Raw genomic sequence first — 23,038 nt, 5'->3', positions numbered from 1 at the left:
TTCAAGTTTAACTGGGTGTCAAATTTTTATTTTTTATTTGCCAAATCTGTTAACCTCATCCAGAACTAGCACACGGTATTGCATCTGGCCTTTCTCTGCTTCTGTGCGTGGCTAACTCCTCTTCCTTAGATGGGTCTCAGCTTAGAAATAACCTCCCACAGGAAGACGGTTCTCCCCACCACCCTTTCTTGGGGTCTGTCTCATTCAGTAACTCCTCGGCCCTTGAAACAGTGTCTAGCACTTGGTGGTCATGCAACAAATACTTGTTGAAGGAACAATGCGGACCTAGGTCCCAGCTCCAGGGACAAAGAGGGGCCCATTTCCCGCCTCCTAAGCCTGTGGCTCCCAGTTTTGTGGGGGGACAGGGGATGCCTCCATTATCTATCTCTTCAAACAAACCACTCCAAAAATTAGTGACGTAAGCCGGCAGCAATCATGTAGCTCAGCAGGGACAGCTCACCTCTGCCCCAAGTGGCGTCAGTTGGGGCTGGAAGAGCCACTTCCAAGATGACTCACTCACCTGCTCGAGTCACACTGTATGCTGCTTCTCTCCACACCCGCCTCTCCACAGGGTAGCTTGGACTTCCCTCACAGTGTAGTGGCTTGGTTCCAAGAGCAGGTATCTCAGAAGAGACAGGAAACAGCAGATGCTAGGCTTTTAAGGTCTGGCCCTGGAGACCATATCGTTTCCATTCTACCCTACTGCTTAAGCAGCTGCAATTCCTATTTAAGGAGACGGGACAGAGACCCTGCCTCTGCATGGAACCAGTGCTAGAGTTTTGTGATCATGTTTTAAAGTCACCACAGGGGAGAATACTCACCACAAAGGGCTCAACAGAGCCCATCTGCACTCTGTCTGGGTGGGTGGTGGTCCGTACGATGGGATGCTTTTCTCTCCACAGGTTGGTGGGTGCCACCGGGCCAGCATATTCAAGGCAGCCTTGGAACGAGATAGGGCAGGAGAGAAGAGAGAGACAAGATACAGAGACAGAGAGGAAGGGGGGAGGAGAGATAAGGAAGGAGTCTTCCCTTGAAGGAATGAGGACTGAGCCACTTGACCCATGTAGACAGTTCACAGTCCGTCTGAAAGGAGGCCACACAGCTGGCACCTAGCTGGGCCCCTGGGGATGTTTTAAACAGAAATTTTGAGGGGTGCCTGGGTGGCTCAGTGGGTTAAGCCTCTGCCTTCGTCTCAGGTCATGATCTCAGGGTTCTGGGATCGAGCCCCGCATCAGGCTCTCTGCTCAGCAGGGAGCCTGCTTCCCTCTCTCTCTCTGCCTGCCTCTCTGTCTGCTTGTGATCTCTGTCTGTCAAATAAATAAATAAAATCTTAAAAAAAAAATAGAAATTTTGAAACTGTATTTTCTTTTGGTTTTGAACAATTTTAAATTTATAGGAAGTCGACAGAATAGTAAAATGAACAACCCAGACACCTGTCACCAGGTTTCACCAACGGTTAACATTTTGACACATTTGCTCTTTGAAAGTTACAAAAAAGACATTTCCCTCTTAAAATTTCAGCCTGCATTCCGCACCCCCACACACACCCCAAGTGATGTGCTCTCCACACCAACCGTTCTCAGCAGAGGGGGCGATTTTTGTCCCTCAGGGGATAATGTGACAATGCCAAATGGAGACATTTTTAATTACAGTCTTTATTGAAAAAAATTCACATCACATAGAATTCACCATTTTAACCATTTTCAAACGTACAGTCCAGTGTGTTTTCACATATTCATGACGTGATCCAACTGTCAATACTACTGAAATCCAAAACAGTTTCTCAGACATTTCGTCTGTTGCAACGCACTGGGTGCTGTGCTCCCGCCACCTAGTGGGCAGGGACCAGAAGTGCTACGGATCTCTCCAGCGTATTAACTGGCCCTAAATGTCAGGATTCCACACAATTACAGTGCCATTATCACATCTGAGCATATCAACAGTAATTGAGTGCTGTAATTCCCCCTGGTCTGAAGGATGCCTTTTTTTTTTTTTAAGATTTTATTTATTTATTTGAGAGAAAGACAGAGCATGAGCAGGGGGAGAAGCAGAGGGTAAGGGAGAAGCAGATTCCCCTGCTGAGCTGGGAGCCCAACATGGGGCTTTGATCCCAAGACTCTGGGATCATGACCCAAGCTGAAGGCAGATGCTTAACCGACTGAGCCACCAGGTGCCCCCAAGGATGCCTTTTTTTTTTTTTTTTTTTAATTTACCTTAGATGTAGATGGAGAGGGAGACAGAGAAAGTGAGGGGAGGAGCTGAGGGAGAGAGACAGTGTCGGTGCCCAGCAGGGAGCCTGAAGCGGGGCTCAATCCCATGACCCTGAGATCATGACCTGAGCTGAAACCAGGAGTCAGACACTTAACCAACTGAGCCACCCAGCCACTCCTCAAGGACGTCTTTTTAGCATGTTTATTTTAGTTCAGAAGGCGAGGTTCACATACTGCCTTTGGTTGTTAGGTCTTTTTGGTCTCTATTAATATAGAATATTATCTACCCCACACTCAGCCTTCTTATTTTTTTGTAAGAGTTCAGGCTGGTTTTATAGCATCATATTCTGGATTTATCGGATTGTTTCCTCAAGATCAGATTCACCATAAACATTTTTGGCAAGAATACGACATTGATGATCACTGCGTCACATCAGGAGGTGCAAAATATGGGGCTGCTACCCTATTTGTGATGTTGAAATTGGACGATAACACAATTGAGAAGACAGAAGGTGCTGTCTCCCATGCCCCATCCACTCAAGTGTGGCACTCAGACAGCCACTCTGCTTGGCTGACCCTTTCTGAAAAGTAGAGAGAGCCTGGGGAGGATTCTCTCACCCCTAGGGAGTCCTCAGGCCCTTCTCTCTTCTCTTTGCTGTCCCACCTTCAAGGGTCAAGGGCAAGGCCCCAAGAGCTGGGGTTCCCTCTGCCAACCCCAGGGAGCTAGCCCTAGCCTAGCTTGGCTGGGAGGACTCAGAAGGACTCCAGGGACTCCTTCAGCTGTTCCTTAGTTCTCAGGAAGAAACTGGATAGTGGAAGTGGGTTGAGTACCCCGAGCCTGGAACCAGGAAGCTGAGGGTGTGGGTCAGGTGGAGGTCAAGGCTGGAAACTGCAGGCCTGTTAGCATTCCTGCAGTAAGCAACTATGCAAAGCTCCATGGAAATCACTCCCAATCCTCCTCCTTTTGGGAAGCTCCTTCCACCCTTAGGAGCTCCACTAAACACAACCTTTTTCAGGAAACCTACCAGGACTGTGGGAAGAAGAAAATGGCCCCTGTTCTCAAAGCACTTCAGGCTAGAACCACAACAAGGGCAAAAGTTCTATCCCATTACAATGGCACTGGGAACACGACAACCTGTATAAAGCTTTTTGAGCCCAGCAATGAAACATATTATTGAAATGAAAGCATATTAAAAAAATTCAGGGCACACCTGGGTGGCTCAGTCAGTTAGGTGTCTGCCTTCAGTTCAGGTCATGATCTCAGGGTCCAGGGATCACATCCCACATTTGGGCTCTTTGGGGAGCCTGCTTCTCCCTCTGGCGCGGTGAGTGAAGCATGCAACTCTTGATCTCAGGGTTCTTAAGTTTGAGGCCCAAGTTGGATATCAAGGATACTTAAAAGTAAAATCTTAAAAAAAGAATTCAATTTTCTGGCTTTTCTTGGAAAATCTGATGCTCTGGCAACATTGGGCTCACACCTGTGCCTAGGGTCAATGACTTCCCCTTCCTGACTAAGCATGCACTCCACACTTACCTAAACCTGAGTCCGAGTGTGACTTTCAGTTCTGCTCCTTCACCTTCAGCCAATGCTGTTTTTTCTCTACCTGTGTCTTAGAAAAAAAAAGATGACAATAAAAGAGAGGTCTAAGGGTCCTGTGCTTCAGGAAATATGGGAGAAGGCATATTTCTCTGTGGAACTGAAGAACATTCTTGTGCCCCTGTAATATGATTAAAGTGAATCTGTGTTAAAAACAATATTGACCCCCAAGTGCCATAGTGTCTTAGCATCATGGCTGGGGGTCACTGGAATGTCAGACTCCTCTTGGCTCCACCACTTACAAGCTATGTGACCTCAGACAAGATTACGACAAAACTCAGACACCTCTGCAATTTAAACCTCTCTCAACCCCTTGAATACTGCCCAGCTGCGATCCTACAAACAAAACACCCGAGCACATGACTTTCAGGGGTGTGTTGAGGAAGAACAAGACTCCACATCAAAAGTCATTTTTTCTAAGCTGGGAATTTGCCCAAAGTCAACACCTGACCTAACCAAAAGCCAGACTTGGCTCCTGAGGGGAGATTTTTGACCCTGAGTTTGACAGAAGGTGCTGGCCCATGTGACCACTCCTCGGGCAAGGCTACTGGAGGTCAGAAGTGCTGTGGGAGTCGCAAGCTGACCTTGAGGATAGCTCAGGGCTTGTAAGAATTCAGCTAAAGTCCAAGGAGGATCATCAGGGCTCACACAGATCCGAGGAACCCACCGTGAGTGTTTCAGCCAAAACCCTCAGCTGTAGATGCGAGCAGGATTTCCAGAACCAGGACCAGGAAATTGTGGGACAAAGCTGACTCTCTCTCCTGTAGGATAAGAGTGAGGATGTAAGAGGCCTCAGAGACTCCTGGAAGTCAATCTGGGTCCACAAGGGAAACAAACCTTAGAAGGAAGCATTTACTACAAAAGACACGGACAAGAGTTATGGGGTGCCTGGGTGGTTTAGTCAGTCCAGCATCTGCCTTCGGCTCAGGTCATGATCCAGCTCAGGTCCTCTCCCTCTGCCCACCCCCTGCCCTGCTCATGCTCTCTCTCTCTCTCAAATTAATAAATAAAATCTTTTTTTTTTTTAAAGAAGAGCTATAAAGAAATTGAAGATTTTTTCAGTTGAGATTGTGTTTGGCTGCAAGTAAGAGAAAACTTAAAAGTAGCTTGAACAAATATTTATTTCCTGCTTGTCTCACACGATAAAATATCAGGAGATGGGCAGGCCAACCACAGTTGGTGCAGCTGGTTTACACAGCCAGGAAGTCTTTTCTTGCCTGCCATCCTTGGCAGCTTAATCCATTCTCAAAATCGTTGCCTCCATGGTCATGAGTTGGTCAAGTGGAAAGAAAAAGAAGCTGCAAATGGAGACACTTGTGCCAGGAAAGCAAAACTTTCCCAGAAGTCCTTACCGTAAGTCTCATGGGTAACAATGTGTCCCTGGGACACCAGGTACTCTCAAGGGAACTGAGGAAGTCAGTCTGTTTAACTAGGCACTGCCCCAAACAAAACTGGGCTTCTTTTGGGAGGAAAGGGGAATAGGTATCAGGAAGGCAACCAGCTATATCTATCACACCAAGTCCTTACACAGCCAAAAGGCCTGGGACCCAACTCCAGAGGAAACCAGCCTTCTGGATTTTTCAACTATATCAGAAAATAAATTATTTTTACAGTTTAAGACAATTTGTCTGTGTGTGTGTTTAGTTCTTTAAAAGATTTTATTTATTTATTTGCCAGAGATAGAGAGCACAATGCAGGGGGGAAGGGCAGGCAGAGGAAGAAGCAGGCTTCCCATTGAGCAAGGAGCAGATGTGGGACTCCATCCCAGGACCCTGGGATTATGACCCAAGCTGAAGACAGAGGCTTAACCCACTGAGCCACCCAGGCATCCCTGTGTGTATTTTTAAAGAGATTTTATTTATTTGTTTGACAGAGAGAGTGAGTGGGGTGGGGGGCACAAGCAGGGGGAGCAACAGATGGGCAGGAAGAAGCAGACCCCCCACTGAGCAAGAAGCCTGATGGGGCCTCGATCCCAGGGTCCTGGGATCATGACCTGAGCCGAAGGCAGACGCCCAACCAACTGAGCCACCCAGGCGCCCCTGTGGCCAGCATTGTTCATCCAACATTATGTCTGGGAGATTCACCTCTGTGGTGTACAGAAGTTCATTCTGTTTTTGCTACCTGGTTTCCCAATGTATGCATATACCTCGGTTTATCCAGCTTCCTGGTGCTGGGAGATTTGGATGGTTTCCAGTTTTTAGCTATTATGAATAAAGTTGCCAAGAACATTCTATACCTGCACTTTGGTAGAAATTACACTCAGTTCTCCTGGGTTTGTACCAAAGAGGGGACTGGCTGGGTCCTAGGTCAGGTGAAGCAGTTACAGTGAATACTGCGGTTTTCCAGTTTACCTCTTACCAGTTCTAGTTACGTCATATCCTCGCCAACACTGGGTTTTGTCAATCTCGTTAATTGTAGCCAATGTAATTATGTATAATGGTATCTTGTGGTGGTTTTATTTTTAAAATTTATTTATTTTTGAATTTTATTTATGTATTGCGAGAGAGAGAGAGCGCATGTGAGCGCACACGTGAGTGGACGGAGGAGCAGAGGGAGAAGGAGAATCTCAAGCAGACTCCGTGCTGAGCGTGGAGCCCGACCTGTGGCTTGATCTCACCACCCTGAGATCAAGACCTGAGCCAAAATCAAGAGTCAAATGCTTAGGGGCCCCTGGGTGGCTCAGTTGTCAAGCATCTGCCTCTGGCTCAGGTCATGATTCCAGGGTCCTGGGATTGAGCCCCAGTCAGGCTCCCTGCTCAGTCAGGCTCCCTGCTCAGCGGGAAGCCTGCTTCTCCCTCTTCCCCTCCCCCTGCTTACGTTCTCTCTCTCACTGTGTCTCTCTGTCAAATAAATAAATGGAGATGCTTAACCAACTGAGCCACCCAATTAAGGCACCTCTTTATTTACTTTTATGTATTTATTTTTTTTATTTTTTTTTTAAAGATTTTATTTATTTATTTATTTGACAGACAGATCACAAGTAGGCAGATAGGCAGGCAGAGAGAGAGAGAGGAGGAAGCAGGCTCCCCGCTGAGCAGAGAGCCCAATGCGGGCTCGATCCCAGGACCCCGAGACCATGACCTGAGCCGAAAGCAGAGGCTTTAACCCACTGAGCCACCCAGGCGCCCCTATGTATTTATTTTTAAAGTAATCTGTACACCCAAAGGTGGGCTCAAACTCACAACCCCAAGATCAAGAGTTGGATGTTCTACCAACTGAGCCAACCAGGTACCCCTTGTTGTTTTAATTCACATTTCTGTATGAATTAAACTTCTTTAGTGATATTGAACACCTTTCCACATGTTTGTTGGCCATTTGGAAATCCTCTTTTATGAAGGAACTGTTGTAGTTCTTTTTCTGTAATAACTACAGAATTCTTTATATACTCTGCAGGAGTTTTTTTAAATAACTGTATTGAAACATCTTTTTTCTAGTTTGTACCTTATCTTTTCATTTTCTTAAATATCTTTAATTATTGACCAGAAGTTCTTAATTTTCATGAAGTCTAAGTTATCAACCATTGATGCTTAGAGCTTTCTGAGTCACGTTTTTTGGTTTTGTTTTTAAATATTTTATTTTATTTTATTTTTTCTGAAGTAGGGTCCACGCCCACTGCGGGGCTTGAACTCAAGATCCTGAGAGCAAGAGTTGCACATTTCACTGACTGAGCCAGCTAGAGGCCCCCTTTCTGTCTTTTGCTTAAGAAATCTTTGCCTAGGGATGCCTAGGCTCAGTCATTAAGTGTCTGCCTTCAGCTCAACAATCCCACGTCCCAGGGTCCTGGGAACGAGCCCCACGGTGGGGAGTCTGCTTCTCCCTCTCCCTCTGTTGCTCCCCTTGCTTGTGCTGTAAGACAAATAAATAAAATCATTAAAAACCAGAAATCTTTGCCCAGTCCAAGGCTATAAAGATATCCATGTTTCTCTAGAAGTTTCACTGTTTTACCTTCACAGTTCTGCTGATGCTCCATTTCTTTTTTTTTTTTTTTTAAGATTTTATTTATTTATTTGACAGACAGAGATCAGAAGTAGGCAGAGACACAGGCAGAGAGGAGGCAGAGAGGAGGAAGCAGGCCCCCTGCCGAGCAGAGAGCCAGATGTGGGGCTCGATCCCAGGACCCTGAGATCATGACCTGAGCCGAAGGCAGAGGATTAACCCACTGAGCCACCCACGTGCCCTGATGCTCCATTTCAAATTAATTCTTGTGAAGGCTTCAAGGTACGGGTAAACAGAGAGTCACTTACTTACTCCAGCCCCGTTCTACCACTTACATAAATTTGCATAATTCATTTTCAGCCCTTCTTCTTTCCTAACATAGGCACTTACATATACGCATTACTTTAGCCACATCCCATTAGTTTTAATATAGTGTATTTCATTATAATTCAATTTGAAACATTTTCTAGCTTTCCCTTGTGGCTTCTTTGTTTCATAGATTGCTTAGAAATGTGTCCAAGAGCATAAGGACACTCAGCACAGCTCTGGTGCCGACTGATCCCACAGCCTCGTGGGGGCCGCGTGGAACGCGGGTGGGGCGGCTGCTTGCTTCGGTCTGGGCGCCTCTGGGGAGCTCTGCAGGCGGAAGAATGGCTTCTGCCGCCAAGACGTGTGTGTGTGGGGGGAGACACCGTAGGGAAGCATGTTTGAGTTCCCCCTGCCCTGCCCCCCAGCATGTGCATGCATGGGTGTGTGCACACCGCTACCACATGCACACGAGTGTGCACACACACCATCCCTCTCTAGCTCTAAAATATGCCCTGAACCATGCAAGGAAGAAAGGAAAGCAGGCCGGCTGCTCCTTAGGTGAGTGATCAAAACAGTGATTAAACTGTAAGCCTGTTTCCTGATCTATAAAATGGGGATGGTTTATTTCGATATTCGGCTGAGAATTAAATGTACAGGATGGGAGTCTTGCTATGGGTAAGGGCTGAGACAGGGAGGAAAACTTGCTTCCCTGCCAGATCGTAACACGAACTCTGGCTTTGGCCAGAGATGGGGAGGAGGACCCTTACCTAGGGCTTAATGGAGACAGTTTACACAGGGCCTACAGGGGCAAAACTGGGAAGTGGCCAGCAGGGTTGCTGGCGGAGGGGCACCTGGAAGCTCTTCTTCCCACGCTGGGCTGGGCCTTGGTGCCCGGGGGAGAGCAGTGTTCCAGAGGTGGAAGCTGGAACGTTATCCTTTCCAAGCAAGGTCCCCAGATGACCACTTCCCGTGGGACTCAGTCCCTCCCAGCCCTTACACGTCTACCTCCCGTGGGACTCAGTCCCTCCCAGCCCTTACACGTCTACCTCCCGTGGGACTCAGTCCCTCCCAGCTCTTACACGTCTACCTCCCTGGCTTTCTTCGCAGCTGGAGGCAGAAGGGATGGGAAGGGGTAACAGCAGAAAGGAGGAGGTCCAAAGAACCCCGGGAGCTGCCGCAGCTCTCGCTGCTTTCTCTAGCTGACCCAGACTCATCCTGAGTCTGTCGAGTCAGGTACCAGCACACCCCTGTGCCCAGTGCAATAGGCAGCGTCTCCATACCTATATCCAGAGTTCTGCAGCCTCTGTTCTTACCTGCGCAGAACCCCAGTGGCAGGGATGAGCAAGCTGGAGAGCTCCTGGGGCTTTAGCAGAAACAGTAATTCATGGCGTGCCTGGGTGGCTCAGTCAGTTAAGTATCTGACTCTTGATCTCAGCATAGGTCTTGATCTCAGGGTTGTGAGTTTGTGCCCCAATGTTGGGCTCCATGCTTGGTTGGAGCCTACAGAAAGAGGAAGAGAAAGAAAGTGAAAGGAGAAAGAAAGAGAAAGAGGGGGATGCCTGCGTGGCTCAGTTGGTTAAGCAGCTGCCTTCGGCTCAGGTCATGATCCCAGCGTCCTGGGATCGAGTCCCACATCGGGCTCCTTGCTCGGCAGGGAGCCTGCTTCTCCCTCTGCCTCTGCCTGCCATTCTGTCTGCCTGTGCTCGCTCTCTCCCCCCCTCTCTCTCTGATAAATAAATAAAATCTTAAAAAAAAAAAAAAGAAAGAGAAAGAGGGTGAAAAGAGAAAGAAAGAGATGGAAGAAAAGAAGAAAAGGAAGAAAGAAAGAGAGAGAGAGAAAAGAAAAGAAAGAAAGGAAAAGAAAAAGAGAAAAGAAAAAAGGAGAAGAAAAGAGAGAAAAGAAAAGAAAGGAAGGAAGAAGAAAAGGCTACTTCCTAGCACAAGAATCATTCCTAGGTAGCCTGATGGTTCCTATTTTGAAAACACCTTTGTTCCCAGGCTGCAGCTGAGCCACTGAACATCCCCAGGGGGTTGGGTTGCTCCCTTTTATCGGGATGGTTAGAAACAATGAATGGGACATCCTGGGAACCCCCTTCCCAACCCAACAGTGCCATGTCTCTGAGGGGTTGCAGGAGACTCACAGTGCACTTACCTGGAGATCCTGTTAAATTCAGGGGTCCTTGGGTACCTGGGTGGCTCAGTCGGTTGGGCAGCTGCTTTCGGCTCAGGTCGGGTCGTGGTCCCTGGATCCTGGGATCTAGCCCTTCCCCACATCGGGCTCCCCGCATGGGGCTTCCTGCTCAGTGGGGAGCATGTTTCTTCTCCCTCTGCCACTTCCCCTGCTTGTGCTCGCTCTCTCTCTCTGTCAAATAAACAGACAAATAAAATCTTTTTTTTTTTTTTTTTAAAGATTTTATTTATTTATTTGACAGACAGAGATCACAAGTAGGCAGAGAGGCAGGCAGAGAGAGAGAGGGAAGCAGGCTCCCTGCTGAGCAGAGAGCCCGATGTGGGACTCGATCCCAGGACCCTGAGATCATAACCTGAGCCGAAGGCAGCGGCTTAACCCACTGAGCCACCCAGGCGCCCCGACAAATAAAATCTTTTTAAAAAAATAAATTCAGGGGTCCTCTTGGGGTGCCTTGGGGTGGCTCAGTAGGGTAAGCATCTGCTTTTGGCTTGGGCTGTGATCCCAGGGTTCTGGGATCTAGCCCCGCATCCCCCTGCTTGTGCACGTGTGCACTCTCTGTCAAATAAATAAATAAATAAATGTTAAATTCCAGGGTCCTCTCATCACCTGGAATGGAAAAAGCCCCTCACCACTTTGTGTGGGCTTCATGTGAGTGTGGAGACTGATGTCTGCCTGTTTGGACATGCTGACAGTGAGAAATTCCCCTGAGACACAGGTGGGGTACAGCGGCCCCCCTAGAAACAGACTATTTCGCACTGAAAGGTAGGGCCTGGCACGTGGGAGGAAGGACTGGCTACTTCTGCGGGCATCTGGGAGTGGACACGGGGTTGTAGATGTCTTCAGAGAGGGCTGGGGTCGGTGTTTGGGATGGCCTCTGCCAACAGTGGGGCCAAGCATCCAGACGGCAAGCCACATCCTCTGAACCAGACCAGCTGGCCTATTTGTCTCTGGCACCCCTGGGCCTATGTGAATTTTCCCCTAAACACTCCAACCACAGCTCAGCTGTTCTGGGGACCCCTAATAAAGAGCCAACTTCCAGCACTGAAAGGGAGGACTGTAGGGGGAGGGGAACTGGGAGTTGGAGCAAGGCCTGAGGATAAAGGGTGTCTCTGGGCCTGAGCCCCCTTGTAGTCCGTCCATCATCAGTCTCTCTACCCTGTTCCACTCTCCCTTGGCTTGGCTCCAGCCTACACTTTCACTGCAACAGGAAAGCCCACAAACCTTGTCTGACCTCAGAATCAGGAGTTTCAGGTCACTATGGGCTCTGACCTACCCTCCAGGTCCAGAAGCCTTGGCATAATGCTTTTCAGGTAGCATGCAGTCAATAAAACGCTCTTGCACGAATGGGAGATCGGCATGCGCTGGCACTCGGCATTCATGCGACAAACACGACTCTTCTAGAAGCACCTGATCATGGTGGGATCCCTTCCAGCTGAGGGCTCAAGATGCCAGCCTGAAATAAACCTCCATCCATCCTGATTCCTCTCCCTGCATAATTGAGGGGACCACACCTCTCCAGGCAACCTCTGCCTTTTGGAAGTCCTACAGATGAGCCACAGGGGCAGGCGCAATGTGCCAGGAAAGGGTCTGGTTTTCAGAACAAAGTTGGTTTGGGAGAGCCAGTGGGTGCTCTGCTGCCCCCTGCTGGACAAAGTAGGAACAGTACGTTGGTAGGTGAGGGTTACCTTGAGGAGAGAAAAGAGGAGAGGTAGGGGTCAAATCCCCCTTCTCCTCCTCATACTTGGATCTCCGGCACAAGACAACCACATTCTCCTCTTCCTCTCTCCAAAATCAGGATCCCTCCCCAGGCTCACCAAGTAGGCTCTGGCTCCCCCCAGTTCTCCCAAATCCGCGACCCAGAACATTTCCGAAGGTCTTTTTGTCAACAAGCGTGATCCTGGGAACATCAGTTTCTGACCAATAAAATCACCCCCACAGTATTTAAACTCATTAACAGACGAAACGGGCTCCCAGCGGGCCTTTTATAGACGACTAGATGTAGGCAACTGTGTTCATCAGGAGGAAAGATCAATGTGCGGATCAACAAACCCAAGGGAGATAGAAAAGAGGAGGAAAGCAGAAACTTAATTGTAACAAAATCTGATAAATCAAGCCAAAGATTGGTTATTTGCAAAAACGAATAAAATTTGATAAGCCAACGGAAATTTCACTTTAGAGAGAGGTACAAATATAGATATGGATATAGATATAGAAGGAAAGCTATGACCAGAAACCCATGGGCAATGTTTTGGGCTAATTCGGTGGTGGTAGGAGGGGTCCTAGTCAACATCGTGCTGAAGGGCAGAAGGAAGGTGGGTGGGAAAGGACATAAACAAATGTTGATTTCCTCCTCCGGACTGCTGGGTGACATGAGAGCTACTGGGCTCCTGTGCCTATGGTCTGGGCCGGTGCACACTCAGCGCAGTGATACAGTGTGGAAGTGGCTACAGATGTTTGCTGATTGACTCACTGACTGAATCAACTCTGGAGGTAGCCAACTCTCTGACCCCGGGTGGGGAGGGGGGCGGGGAGAAAAGCATCTATTGACGGCTCACCAGGCTGGGGCTCGTTGGGCAGGAACCAGGCTTGGAGCAGAGCCTGTACTAGTGTTAAGCTGTAGAATTAGGCAGCTTGGTAAGCCATGTGCCAACCATGGGTCCAGGAAACTTACATTGTCCCTTGTCTGGCGCCACCCTTGCCTCTTACTCAAGCTTCATGAATGAGTAAAAGCTTCCTCTCCCAGAAAGCCTTCTCAGCCAACTTCCGGCTCCTCCCTCAGCTGGGGTAGGTGCCTCTCCTAGTCTTACACACTCCGGGGGCACTCTTCTATCAAAGCATTTATCCCATTGCATTTTAAATAATTCTCTTTGTTTTTAACTTTTATTACGAAGATTTTCCAACATAAACAAGGAGAGCAGTCATGGGATAACGGAGCCCACGTACTCATCACCCAATTTCAACAAATTACCAACTCATGAACAGTTTTATTTCATCCATATCATGTCCTGCTACTCCCTCTCCCTTGGATTATTTCATATCATTTTATCAACAAATACTTCATTATATTTCTCTAAAAATAAGCCACTTGGAACCACAAGACCATGATCACAACTTTAAAAATGAACAATTATTCCTTGATGACATCAACTATCCAATGTTTATATTTCTCTCATTATCCTCCTGTGTTAATAGTTGGTTTTCTTGAATGTCTCACCCATCGGACCTGACGAGGGACTGGGGCTACCCCTGGGAGAGCTTCAGCCCTTGCCCATCACTGCCCAGGTCTTCGCCTGCACACACACAGGGGAAGACAGGCACTGCTCTGCAGAGGAGCGGACACTGAGTGCCTGGATGGGACCACCAGCATGGCCCCCAAACATGGACAACTGTTCCTAGCATGGTGCGGACCAGGCCCAGCCAAGTGCTCACAGCCTCCACCTCAAATTACCTGAGGTGCTTTTCCAAAACCCACATGCACTCCCTGTTTCCCACCTCCAACTCCTTAGCCAGAATCTCCCAAGGATGGGGCCAGGGGCCAGGGCTTGGGGGAAAGTGTCTTGGGTGCAGTTGATGTATGGCTCTTCTTGAACCCCAACTGGCCCCACCAAGATGGAAGAATATCTAGTGCCCCATACTTTCACCCTGCACTGCTCTGAGAAGAGAAAGCCCTGGGGTCGACAACAGGGCCCAGCTCTAGCCTCTGGAAAAGAAGGGTCAATGTTAGTTGCCAGGGAGACCTTGACACCAGGTCTACTTTGCGGCTATTTGTCACCAAAATAGCCAGTAGCATTGTCGGGGGAGAAATGGGGATAGCCCTTTTCTGGATTATCCTGGGGCCATCTCCTCAGGGAAGTAGTATGTGATCCTGGGAGCTCATAGGACTGTGACCCTGTGCCAGCCACAAGTGAGCCCAGTGCTAGCCTGCTACCAGAACAGACATCAGTGCCCATCTGTGAAAGCAGCTGCCACAGCCCCGCCCTCTGCAGAGCAGCCCCTCCCCGTGCAACTGAACCCCAACACGGCCTGTTGGTACTGAAGGCTAAAGGCTGTCAGACGACAGCATACAGTTTCCACCCGTTGCTGGGGGGGTCTTCCTCGTCCTGGCCAGAATAGCCTGTGTGAACCTAGACCAAAAACCCCAACAGCTTCTTCAAACTTACACTGTCTCAGGCCAGCTCGGTTTGTACACTGAGGCCTTGAAGGTAATTCAGCCTGTACCCCTTTTCCTGATGGGCAAGTGTGTGTTAGAGAGCCCCCCAGAAGGGAGAGGGCAGGCAGGGGCAAGCGGAGTCCTGTGTGTCCTCCCACCGTCACAAAAGGGCAGTCTTCACCCTGGCCTCCTGCTGATGAGACCAGGCGTGGGCACAGGCCTGACAACACAGGGCGGATGGGAACAGCCATTAGCACTAATGAGACGGGCGGCCTGAAAGCTTTTTACTTTGAAGCTGCTCGCCCACCCAGGGAACAGGCCGTTCTGCTTCCTTGGCTTCCAGGAAGCCCAGGCGGAAAAGGGTTTGGGAGAAGGAGCAGGGGTGGGGGGTCTTCGAGAAGTCTGGAGGGACAAAGGGGAGGGGAGGAAGGACCAGGGATGGAGGCAGGAGGGCTTGGTTTTGGCTAAGTGGACCTCTCCCCTCCCCTTTCCCTCCAAAAAAACCCCCAGGGTCCAGGTCTGCACCCCACTCTGGCCACTGGCCCATCACCCTCTTCAGTGCCCTTGACTAAAGTTCCTGGAAGCAAAGGAAACAACACGCCACACAGGGTCTGAGTGAGCATCTCCGGGGCCACAAATTAAATTAAGATCTCAGGGCTGCCTGCCTTGTTATTGCTAATGGCTCTGGCCTGTACGACCTCCCCGCCCCTACCCAGGTCCCTGTCCTGCAGAAATTTGGGGGTTCTGGGCACCCTACCTTGCTCCCAAACTTTGACTGGCACCTGGGGACCTCACCCCAAATCGGAGTGGGGCACACCTCTTAGAGAGCATCCAAAAGCCCAGGTTGCAGGGAGAGAGGCCCGAGCTGTGCCCCCACCCTCTGGCGAGGGCCCCTTATGTCTTGGCTGCAGGCAGCAGTCACGTGTGGGGCGTTCATTAGACCCTGCCATATAAGCTGAGGGCACGGAGTGGCCAGAAACTCTCCAGGCAAGGATCCAGCAAGCAGAGGTAAGTCCTCAGGTTGGGCAGAGACCCCTGTTCTCTGGGAAGTCTCTTTCTGGGGCTGGGCACCTGGAGGGTGCAAGGGTGAGGAAGGACTAAGTGGTGGGTCTCACTGCTGGCCAGGTCATGCTGCCTGCAGTGCTGCTGAGCTGTGCCCTGCTGCTGGCACTGCCCCCCATGCAGGGGGCCGGCATCGGCCTGGCCCCACTGGAAGGCATCAGAAGTCCTGACCAGGCCCTGTTCCCAGAGCTCCCAGGTCAGTATGGGCAGGGGTGGAGCTGGGTGGAGCCTGGATACCCTCTGGCCACAAAGTATCCTGCTTGGTATGAGCCCTCCTTGCCCTTTCCCAATCCCAGACCTTGGAGGTGGGTGTTTAATGCATGGGGAGGGAGGGGGTTCTGCCCTCACATCACCTGTTCCAGGCCTGGGCCTGCAGTCCTCGCTGAAAAGGACAGCTGCAGAACAGTCAGGAGAGGCCCTGCTGCAGGAGGCTGAGGCCTTGTCAGAGGTAACCGCCCAGGAGAAGGCGGGATGGCCACAGGCCTTGGGAGGGGACATCAGGTGTCATCCCCTCTCTTCACCACATGACCCCTCCCCCGGGGTGATACTGTAGACTACTGTCTCCATGCTCCACGGCCATCCTGCTTGGATTGGGGCAGGTGACATCCCTGGACCTGCCTTCAAAGGCCCGTGCCTGCAATCCTGCTCCCTCACTCCTGTAGGTACTAGATCCGGAGGGCCGAGAGTCACGCTCCCCACGTCGCTGCGTAAGGCTGCATGAATCCTGTCTGGGACACCAGGTACCATGTTGCGACCCATGTGCCACGTGCTACTGCCGTTTCTTCAACGCCTTCTGCTACTGCCGGAAGCTGGGTACTGCCATGAACCCCTGCAGCCGTACCTAGTGGGCGAACGTCGGGGCCGGGGCTCTACATGGGGTAGTGAATAAAGGCTGGGACCAAACCCAAGGCTGTGGCGTTATTTCAAACGTGGCCGTCGGAGGTGGGAGGTCGTGGAGGTCACAGTAGGGATGGGGTTGCCACCAAGCCAAGAAATCACACACAAACACACACACCCCTACCCCAAGGTCTAGGCTACCCATCATCTGAATCACTTACATGCATGGTCTTACGGTGCCAGGCGCCGGTGGGGAGGCAAAAAGGCCGGACTCCAGCCCTCCAGAATCTCGTACAAGAAATGTGGGTGCAGTGCGCAGTGCATGCACGGCCTGGAACTCCCGGCAGGCCAGCTAGCGTTAGGCTCCAGGGCCTGCTTGAGGCTAACTTGACCTGTGATCTCAGCGAAGCCTGCCCCCCGAACCGTAGTTCCCTTCGAGGGAAGACTGCCTCAGCAGTCTGGAACATTTCCAAGCATAAGAAGCACCGTTTATTCCCATCTTTACTCGGCCTGCGCCTCAGGGTCAGCTAACCTAGACGGTGGTGTAAAGCTAGAGGGCCCAATCGAATCCACGCGGCCACGTGCGCCACCACGCGGCGGGCCTCAGACACTCCAAGCTGGTTAAGGCGGGTAGCGAGACGCACGCCTACCCAGCCGCGCAGGCGCCAGAGGGCCCACACCTGCGCAATGCTTTCGGAGGAAACCACCCGGAAGCCGGGCGCCACTCAGAGTCCCGCCCCTTTGTGGTCACGTGAGGCGCTCGCGCGTCACCTGACCCGCTTGACAGCCCGCTGCTGGCGCAGAGTCAGCTGATCTTGGAATCAAGCTGTCCACCCGGCGATCGGGGTTCTCCGATCTCGCCTCCCCCGCCGCAGCCATGTCGTTCTTCCCGGAGCTTTACTTCAATGTCGACAATGGCTACTTGGAGGGACTGGTGCGCGGCCTGAAGGCCGGAGTACTCAGCCAGGCGGACTACCTCAATCTGGTGCAGTGCGAGACGCTGGAGGGTGAGCCGCGGGGCCGGGAGCTTGGGCCTTGAAAGGCTGGCAAGGAGACTGGCCCGGGCCTGAGGGTTCCGAGATCTGGGCGGGGAAGCCGGAGGCGGGGGTTCTCGAAGGGCCTGAGAGGCCTTGCTGGGAATCCAGCGGCCGATGGCGGGCGCCCAGGAAGGGAATCTCCCTCCAGATGCGGCTCCGCACGGGCCCAGACATAACCAAGGCTTTGAGAACCGCGGTGGTTGGCGTCTGCTGGGGCCTCCGCTTCCCCCTTAAGCCTGCCGTGTAGTTTGAAAAAGAGGGTTTCTCGAGAGTGGTTGATCGGTGGTGCGAGAAGTGCCCATACAAAACTCTTTACCCTGACGTAGTCCAAGAAAGGCCCGTGGCAACGCTTAGAGAAGCTAAGCGGAGAAGCCCCCGCTTCCACCTAACATAACCAAGGCTTTTGGGATCACTGTGTCTTAGCCTTGGCCGGCGTGGTGAGCCTTCCTGGGGAATTGCTTAGCCAACCTAGTGAGAGTTTGCTCCCATCGCCAAACCCCTGGCTGAGCAGAGTCTCCTGAAGGCAGTAATTTGGAGAGCAAGAGGTGGCCCTCCAACTTTGGAAATTCCTACACTTGTATTTGGCTAATAAATCCCACCTCCTCAGCGAGAAGGTTGCCTGTTGGAACAGGATTTTTTTTTTTTTTTTTTTTTTGGAAACACAAGAATGATAAGAAGCTTAGTTCCCCTTTCTTCAGCTCCAAAGTGGGATTGACTCCCTAAGGCAGAGCTGCAACAGAGTTACTGAATTAGAGATGTCGCTGAGCCCCCATTTCCCCTGGTGATAGTGAAGGGCATTGTGGTTGGGATGTAAGTTCCCATTTCTGACCCTCAGGAGATACCCTTGAGCAGAAGTCCTGCTGGCTCCATGGATGGCGGCTGGAGGGAAGGACCACTTGCCCTCTGGAGAAAAATTTCTCATCAAAAACTGATTGAGGTTAAAAGAGGATTCCATTTTTATTTATTTATTTAAAAATATTTTATTTATTTATTTGACAGACAGAGATCACAAGTAGGCAGAGAGGCAGGCAGAGAGAGAGAGGAGGAAGCAGGCTCCCTGCTGAGCAGAGAGCCCAATGTGGGGCTCCATCCCAGGACCCTGGGATCATGACCTGAGCCGAAGGCAGAGGCTTTAACCCACTGAGCCACCCAGGTGCCCCAAGGATTCAATTTTTAAAAATCAGCTGTTTATCTTGTAAATTGAACCAGTAAAGGGAAAATAGATACTTTAAAATTTTTAAACTTATTGAAGTTAAAATGCAATAATTCTGGGTTTTAACATAAACGTCTGAGGAAAGCTATTTGTCTGCCTTATAAGAGTGCAAATGGGAAGGAGAGGAGAGCATCTTAGGGTACCGTATTGTGGGAGCCTGCCAGCAATCTGACTATCGTCACTGGGAAAAGGAGGAAAAACAGAGGAAGGCTGCCTAGGGCAGGACCTGGCACACAGTTGGTATTTAATATGAGTTTTGTGGACTGACTGGGACTGGAGATCTTTCTTTGCTTAAATCTGAAGGTGAACACAGTTGATGGCCAACTGGCATTTGGTAAACTTGTTTCTTTTCTAGGTTTTCCTCACTCATGCTGCAGCCTGTCCTTCCTCTTCCTGTAGAGCTTTTGGGGTTCCCATCTTCCCAGCAACCCCTCCACCATTATCCTCCATAGATGTGTTAGGCCATTCCTCCTGCAGCCCTGCTCAGCACATGGCCTGCCTTGTGGCACCCTATCTAGGCCTTTAGGGTCACATTCAAGGATTCCCTTGCTCTTCCACACATACTCCTTTCCCTCACACAAGCCATCCCCCTCAACTCTTGGTGCCCACAGTGTGGTGGACCCTGGGGTTGGAAAAATAGGAGTTTGAATCCCAGCCCTGCCAATTACCGGGTTACCTTAGATGAGTTATTCAACACTTCTTGGCCTTGGGTTCTTCATCTGGTATAGTATCATCACCTATTTCATAAGGTTGTGAGATGTCAGCAAGCTTTTACCTTTAAACACTTAGCCCAGCAATAAACAAAGAATATGTGCTAGATAAATGTTAGCTCTTGCTTTCACTACATTGCACTTGCCATTCCTTCTGTATCCATCTCTTCCCCACAAAGCCCAGTGATTCCCACCCTTCAAGGCCCAGGCCCAGTAGCATCCCATCTTAGAGCCCCCATGGTGATCATGGTAGGCTAGAATGTTGTCCCCTCCACCAATTACAGCTCCTGTGGCTGTCTGTGCTATTTTCCTAGAAGTTTCTTGGCATAGAGTTTGGGATTTGGGGGACCTTGTATGCTGGAGATAGCCAAGACTACTATCTTTTTTTATTTTTTATTTTTTTTTAAGATTTTATTTATTTATTTGACAGAGAGAAATCACAAGTAGATGGATAGGCAGGCAGAGAGAGAGAGAGGGAAGCAGGCTCCCTACTATCTTTTTTTAAAGATTTTATTTATTTATTTGACAGACAGGGGCTGGGCATAACCAGAAGCAGGAGGAGTGACCAGAAACCCCATTATCCTCTACAGAAAGGCCTTCTCTGTTTCTAAGGGTGATACCAGAGGCCTTTGGTGCTGTTTTGTTGTTGTTGTTTTGCCTCTGTGTGTCCTGAAGTGACAAGATTTCCAAAGAAGATGTTTCAGGTGTTGGACAGTTCCCAGAAGGCACAGGATACTGGGCAGAGGATCCTGTTCTTCAAGGAAGGGCAGATGCAGACCTTCCACCACACCCTTGGGCTTTCTTCCTGGAATCCCACTCGAGAAAGGCATCTGCTACTCACCTCTTCTTCTAGAACTCAGTCTTTGAGGACCTTCAGAGTTCATATATTCTCTGTTGTCCATCTTGCTTCATTGCTTCATTTTCTATGCTCAGAGGTAGGAGAAAAAACCTGGAGAGGTTAATTGAAGGGACAGAGTTGGGTGGTCATGAGAGCACTTTTTAACTCTGAGCGTTTCTGGATATGTAGAGTACCTTCTGGGGGCTGAGTCTTGTGCTGGAAATTGTGGGGAAGATGAAGTGGGTGAGAGATACACTAAGAGAAATCCTACAGTATTACTTTGAATGTTTTGATTCATCCAGTATATATTTAGGAAGCACCCGTTTTCTGCCAGGCACTGTGATAGGGGCTGAGGTATTTTGTTGAATGATGTTCTCTTGACCCTCATAATCCCGTGGTGGAGGTCGGTGTGGGCAGGGGGAAGACGTTAAGAGATCAGTGTAGCATAGAAGTTACAAATGTAGGCTTACTACTTCTTGGCACTGCCATGTAACCTCTGTCCAGAGTTTTATTGTCTGTAAAGTGGTAATCATAATGGCACGTACTTCATGGGCTGGTTATGAAGGTTAAACAAGATAATTCATATAAAGCATTTAGCTCTTAAAACTGAGCCAGCCAAGGTTACTGTTATTTTTTTTTAAGGATTTTATTTATTTATTTGACAGAGATCACAAGTAGGCAGAGAGGCAGGCAGAGAGAGAGAGATAGGAGGAAGCAGGCTGTCTGCTGAGCAGAGAGCCCGATGTGGGGCTCGATCCCAGGACCCTGAGATCATGACCTGAGCCGAAGGCAGAGGCTTAACCCACTGAGCCACCCAGGTGCCCCATTACTGTTATTTTCAAGTGGACTAAATATATAATTGCAGACTGAGGGGTGATAGTGGAAAACTTGATGGGCTGGAGCACCGCCTTCCACAGAGGCTTGCCATAAGTGGGGTTCTCGGATGTATTTCAGGCATTAGGAGCATATGTATGCTACTTTGATGTTCAGATGTTTGTTTGCTCATTACAGAAACATTGCCTACAGGCCTACTGTGTGCCAGCTCCTGGGCTTTATAGGTGAGCCAAGCAGCTATTTCAGGCATTACCATAGTTCTGAGCCTCAACTCTCAGCTTTGACCCAGGGATCAGCCCAAGAACATTGCTAGTAATTTGTCTGGCTGGATGTGGAGCATTCAGGTGTGAGTGAGGCTCCAGCTCTGCCCTCCAGAATTTTCCCCTTCCTCTTTCCTCTTTAAAACTATTTTTTAAAGATTTTATTTGTTTATTTGACAGAGATCACAAGTATGCAGAGAGGCAGGCAGAGAGAGAGAGAGAGAGAGAGAGAGAAGCAGGCCCCCCGCTGAGCAGAGAGCCCGATGTGAGACTCGATCCCAGGACCCCGAGATCATGACCCAAGCCAAAGGCAGAGGCCCAACACACTGAGCCACCCAGGCATCCCTAAAATTATTTTAAACGGATGTTGTCAAATATATACAAATTAGAAGGAATAGTATCACGAGTCTCTAATAATCATTTAACTATAACAATGATCAATTCTTGTCATTACGACAATTATCACTAAATAGCTTTTAGTTTCACTAAATAGCTCCACTTACCCTCCCAACTTCTAAATTATTTTGAAGTAAATCCCACACAACGCATCATTTCAGCCACCTGGGTGGCTCAGTTGGTTAAGCAGCTGCTTTCGGCTCAGGTCACGATCCCAGGGCCCTGGGTTCAAGTCCAACATCAGGCTCCTTGCTCACAGGGAGCCTGCTTCTCTCTCTGCCTCTGCCTGCTACTCTGCCTGCTTGTGCTATCTCTCTCTCTGAGAAATAAATAAAAAATCTTAAAAAAACGTCATGACTAATTAAAAAAATTTTTTTACATTAAAAAAAATAACTGCAATGCTGTTATTCCTCCTTTAAAAGAAACAATAATTAAAAAATAAATAAATAAAAGAAACAATAATTTGTTAAAGTCATCAACTATCCATTTAGTGTTCAGATTTCTCACATCACCTCAAATTTTTAAAATTTTAAAAATATTATTTGTTTCAATCAGGATCCAGATATGATCTATACATTTTAGCTGGTTAATGCTGTCTCGGGTCTTTTATGGATTTTTAAAAAGATTTTATTTATTGGGGCGCCTGGGTGGCTTAATGGGTTAAAGCCTCTGCCTTCAGCTCAGGTCATGATCCCAGGATCCTGGGATGGAGCTCTGCATCAGGCTCTCTGCTTGGCAGGGAGCCTGCTTCCTCCTCTCTCTCTCTCTGCCTGCCTCTCTGTCTACTTGTGATCTCTATCTGTAAAATAAAATAAATAAAATCTTTAAAAAATGATTTTATTGATTTAATTTGACAGAGAGATAGAGAGCACAAGTAGGCAGAGCAGCAGAGCAGCAGGCAGAGGAAGAGAAAGAAGCAGGCTCTCCACCGAGCAGGTAGCCAGATGTGGGACTTGATCCCAGGATCCTGGGATCATGACCCGAGGCGAAGGCAGCCACTTAACTGACTGAGCCACCCAGGCGCCCCTCGGGTCTTTTAATAGATAGGTTCTTTGTCTCTCTTACTTTTCCTTTCACTTATTGAAGAATCTGGGTCATTTGATTTATGGGTTTTCCCCACCATCTCAATTTTGCTTATACCCTTGCTGTATAGTTAGATACATACCTCTGTCCTGTGTTTTTCCTGTAAATTGGTAGTTAGATGTAGGGGCTTGATTAGAGTCTAGTTTAGCTTTTTTGGAAAAAAGAATATTTAATAGGTGATTTTGTACTTCCATCGGGAAGCACATAATATCTAGTTGTTTCTCTTTTTATGACATAAAAATCATCAACATTTATCGCCTAGAATTATGATTTCAGTAGGTGTTGCAAAAAAAAATGCGAATTCCTTGTTTCCTTCTTTGATTGCTAGCTTGAATATTTCTATCCAAGGAGACTTCCACTAATCAATTGCTTTGT

General features: G+C 49.1%; 2 protein-coding genes and 1 long non-coding RNA gene across 6 annotated transcripts in view; 2 read left to right on the top strand and 1 right to left on the bottom strand.

The window, feature by feature from the left end:
* LOC101680118 lies at window positions 1-10,350 on the bottom strand. 4 transcript variants are annotated; one of them, XR_006605585.1, is made up of 6 exons: window positions 10,205-10,350; window positions 9,366-9,552; window positions 4,475-4,568; window positions 3,745-3,820; window positions 822-940; window positions 1-623 (listed from the first exon to the last, which is right to left on the bottom strand). It is a non-coding gene; the product is annotated as an uncharacterized LOC101680118 (long non-coding RNA). The 4 variants fall into 4 exon arrangements; XR_006605584.1 differs by having other exon boundaries at window positions 1-940; XR_006605587.1 differs by having other exon boundaries at window positions 1-940; window positions 3,745-3,814.
* Window positions 10,351-14,825: 4,475 nt separating this feature from the next.
* On the top strand, window positions 14,826-16,357 carry LOC101680325 (agouti related neuropeptide). Its single transcript, XM_004744411.3, has 4 exons — window positions 14,826-15,401; window positions 15,519-15,651; window positions 15,818-15,903; window positions 16,118-16,357. The coding sequence occupies exons 2-4, from the start codon at window positions 15,522-15,524 to the stop codon at window positions 16,298-16,300; spliced, it is 399 nt and encodes a 132-aa protein (XP_004744468.1). The 5' UTR covers window positions 14,826-15,401; window positions 15,519-15,521; the 3' UTR covers window positions 16,301-16,357.
* Window positions 16,358-17,063: 706 nt separating this feature from the next.
* The window catches only part of ATP6V0D1 (ATPase H+ transporting V0 subunit d1), a 40,004-nt gene continuing 34,029 nt past the window's right edge, over window positions 17,064-23,038 (top strand). The window contains exon 1 of the mRNA XM_004744410.2: window positions 17,064-17,299. Within this exon, the coding sequence (XP_004744467.1) occupies window positions 17,170-17,299 (130 nt within the window). The 5' untranslated portion in view covers window positions 17,064-17,169. The remainder of the gene's footprint in view (window positions 17,300-23,038) is intronic.

The sequence above is a fragment of the Mustela putorius genome, unplaced genomic scaffold, assembly GCF_011764305.1.
Source record: "Mustela putorius furo isolate JIRA1106 unplaced genomic scaffold, ASM1176430v1.1 tig00000174_pilon_pilon_pilon, whole genome shotgun sequence".
NCBI lineage: Eukaryota > Metazoa > Chordata > Mammalia > Carnivora > Mustelidae > Mustela > Mustela putorius.
This window is presented reverse-complemented; position numbering and strand designations above follow the sequence as displayed.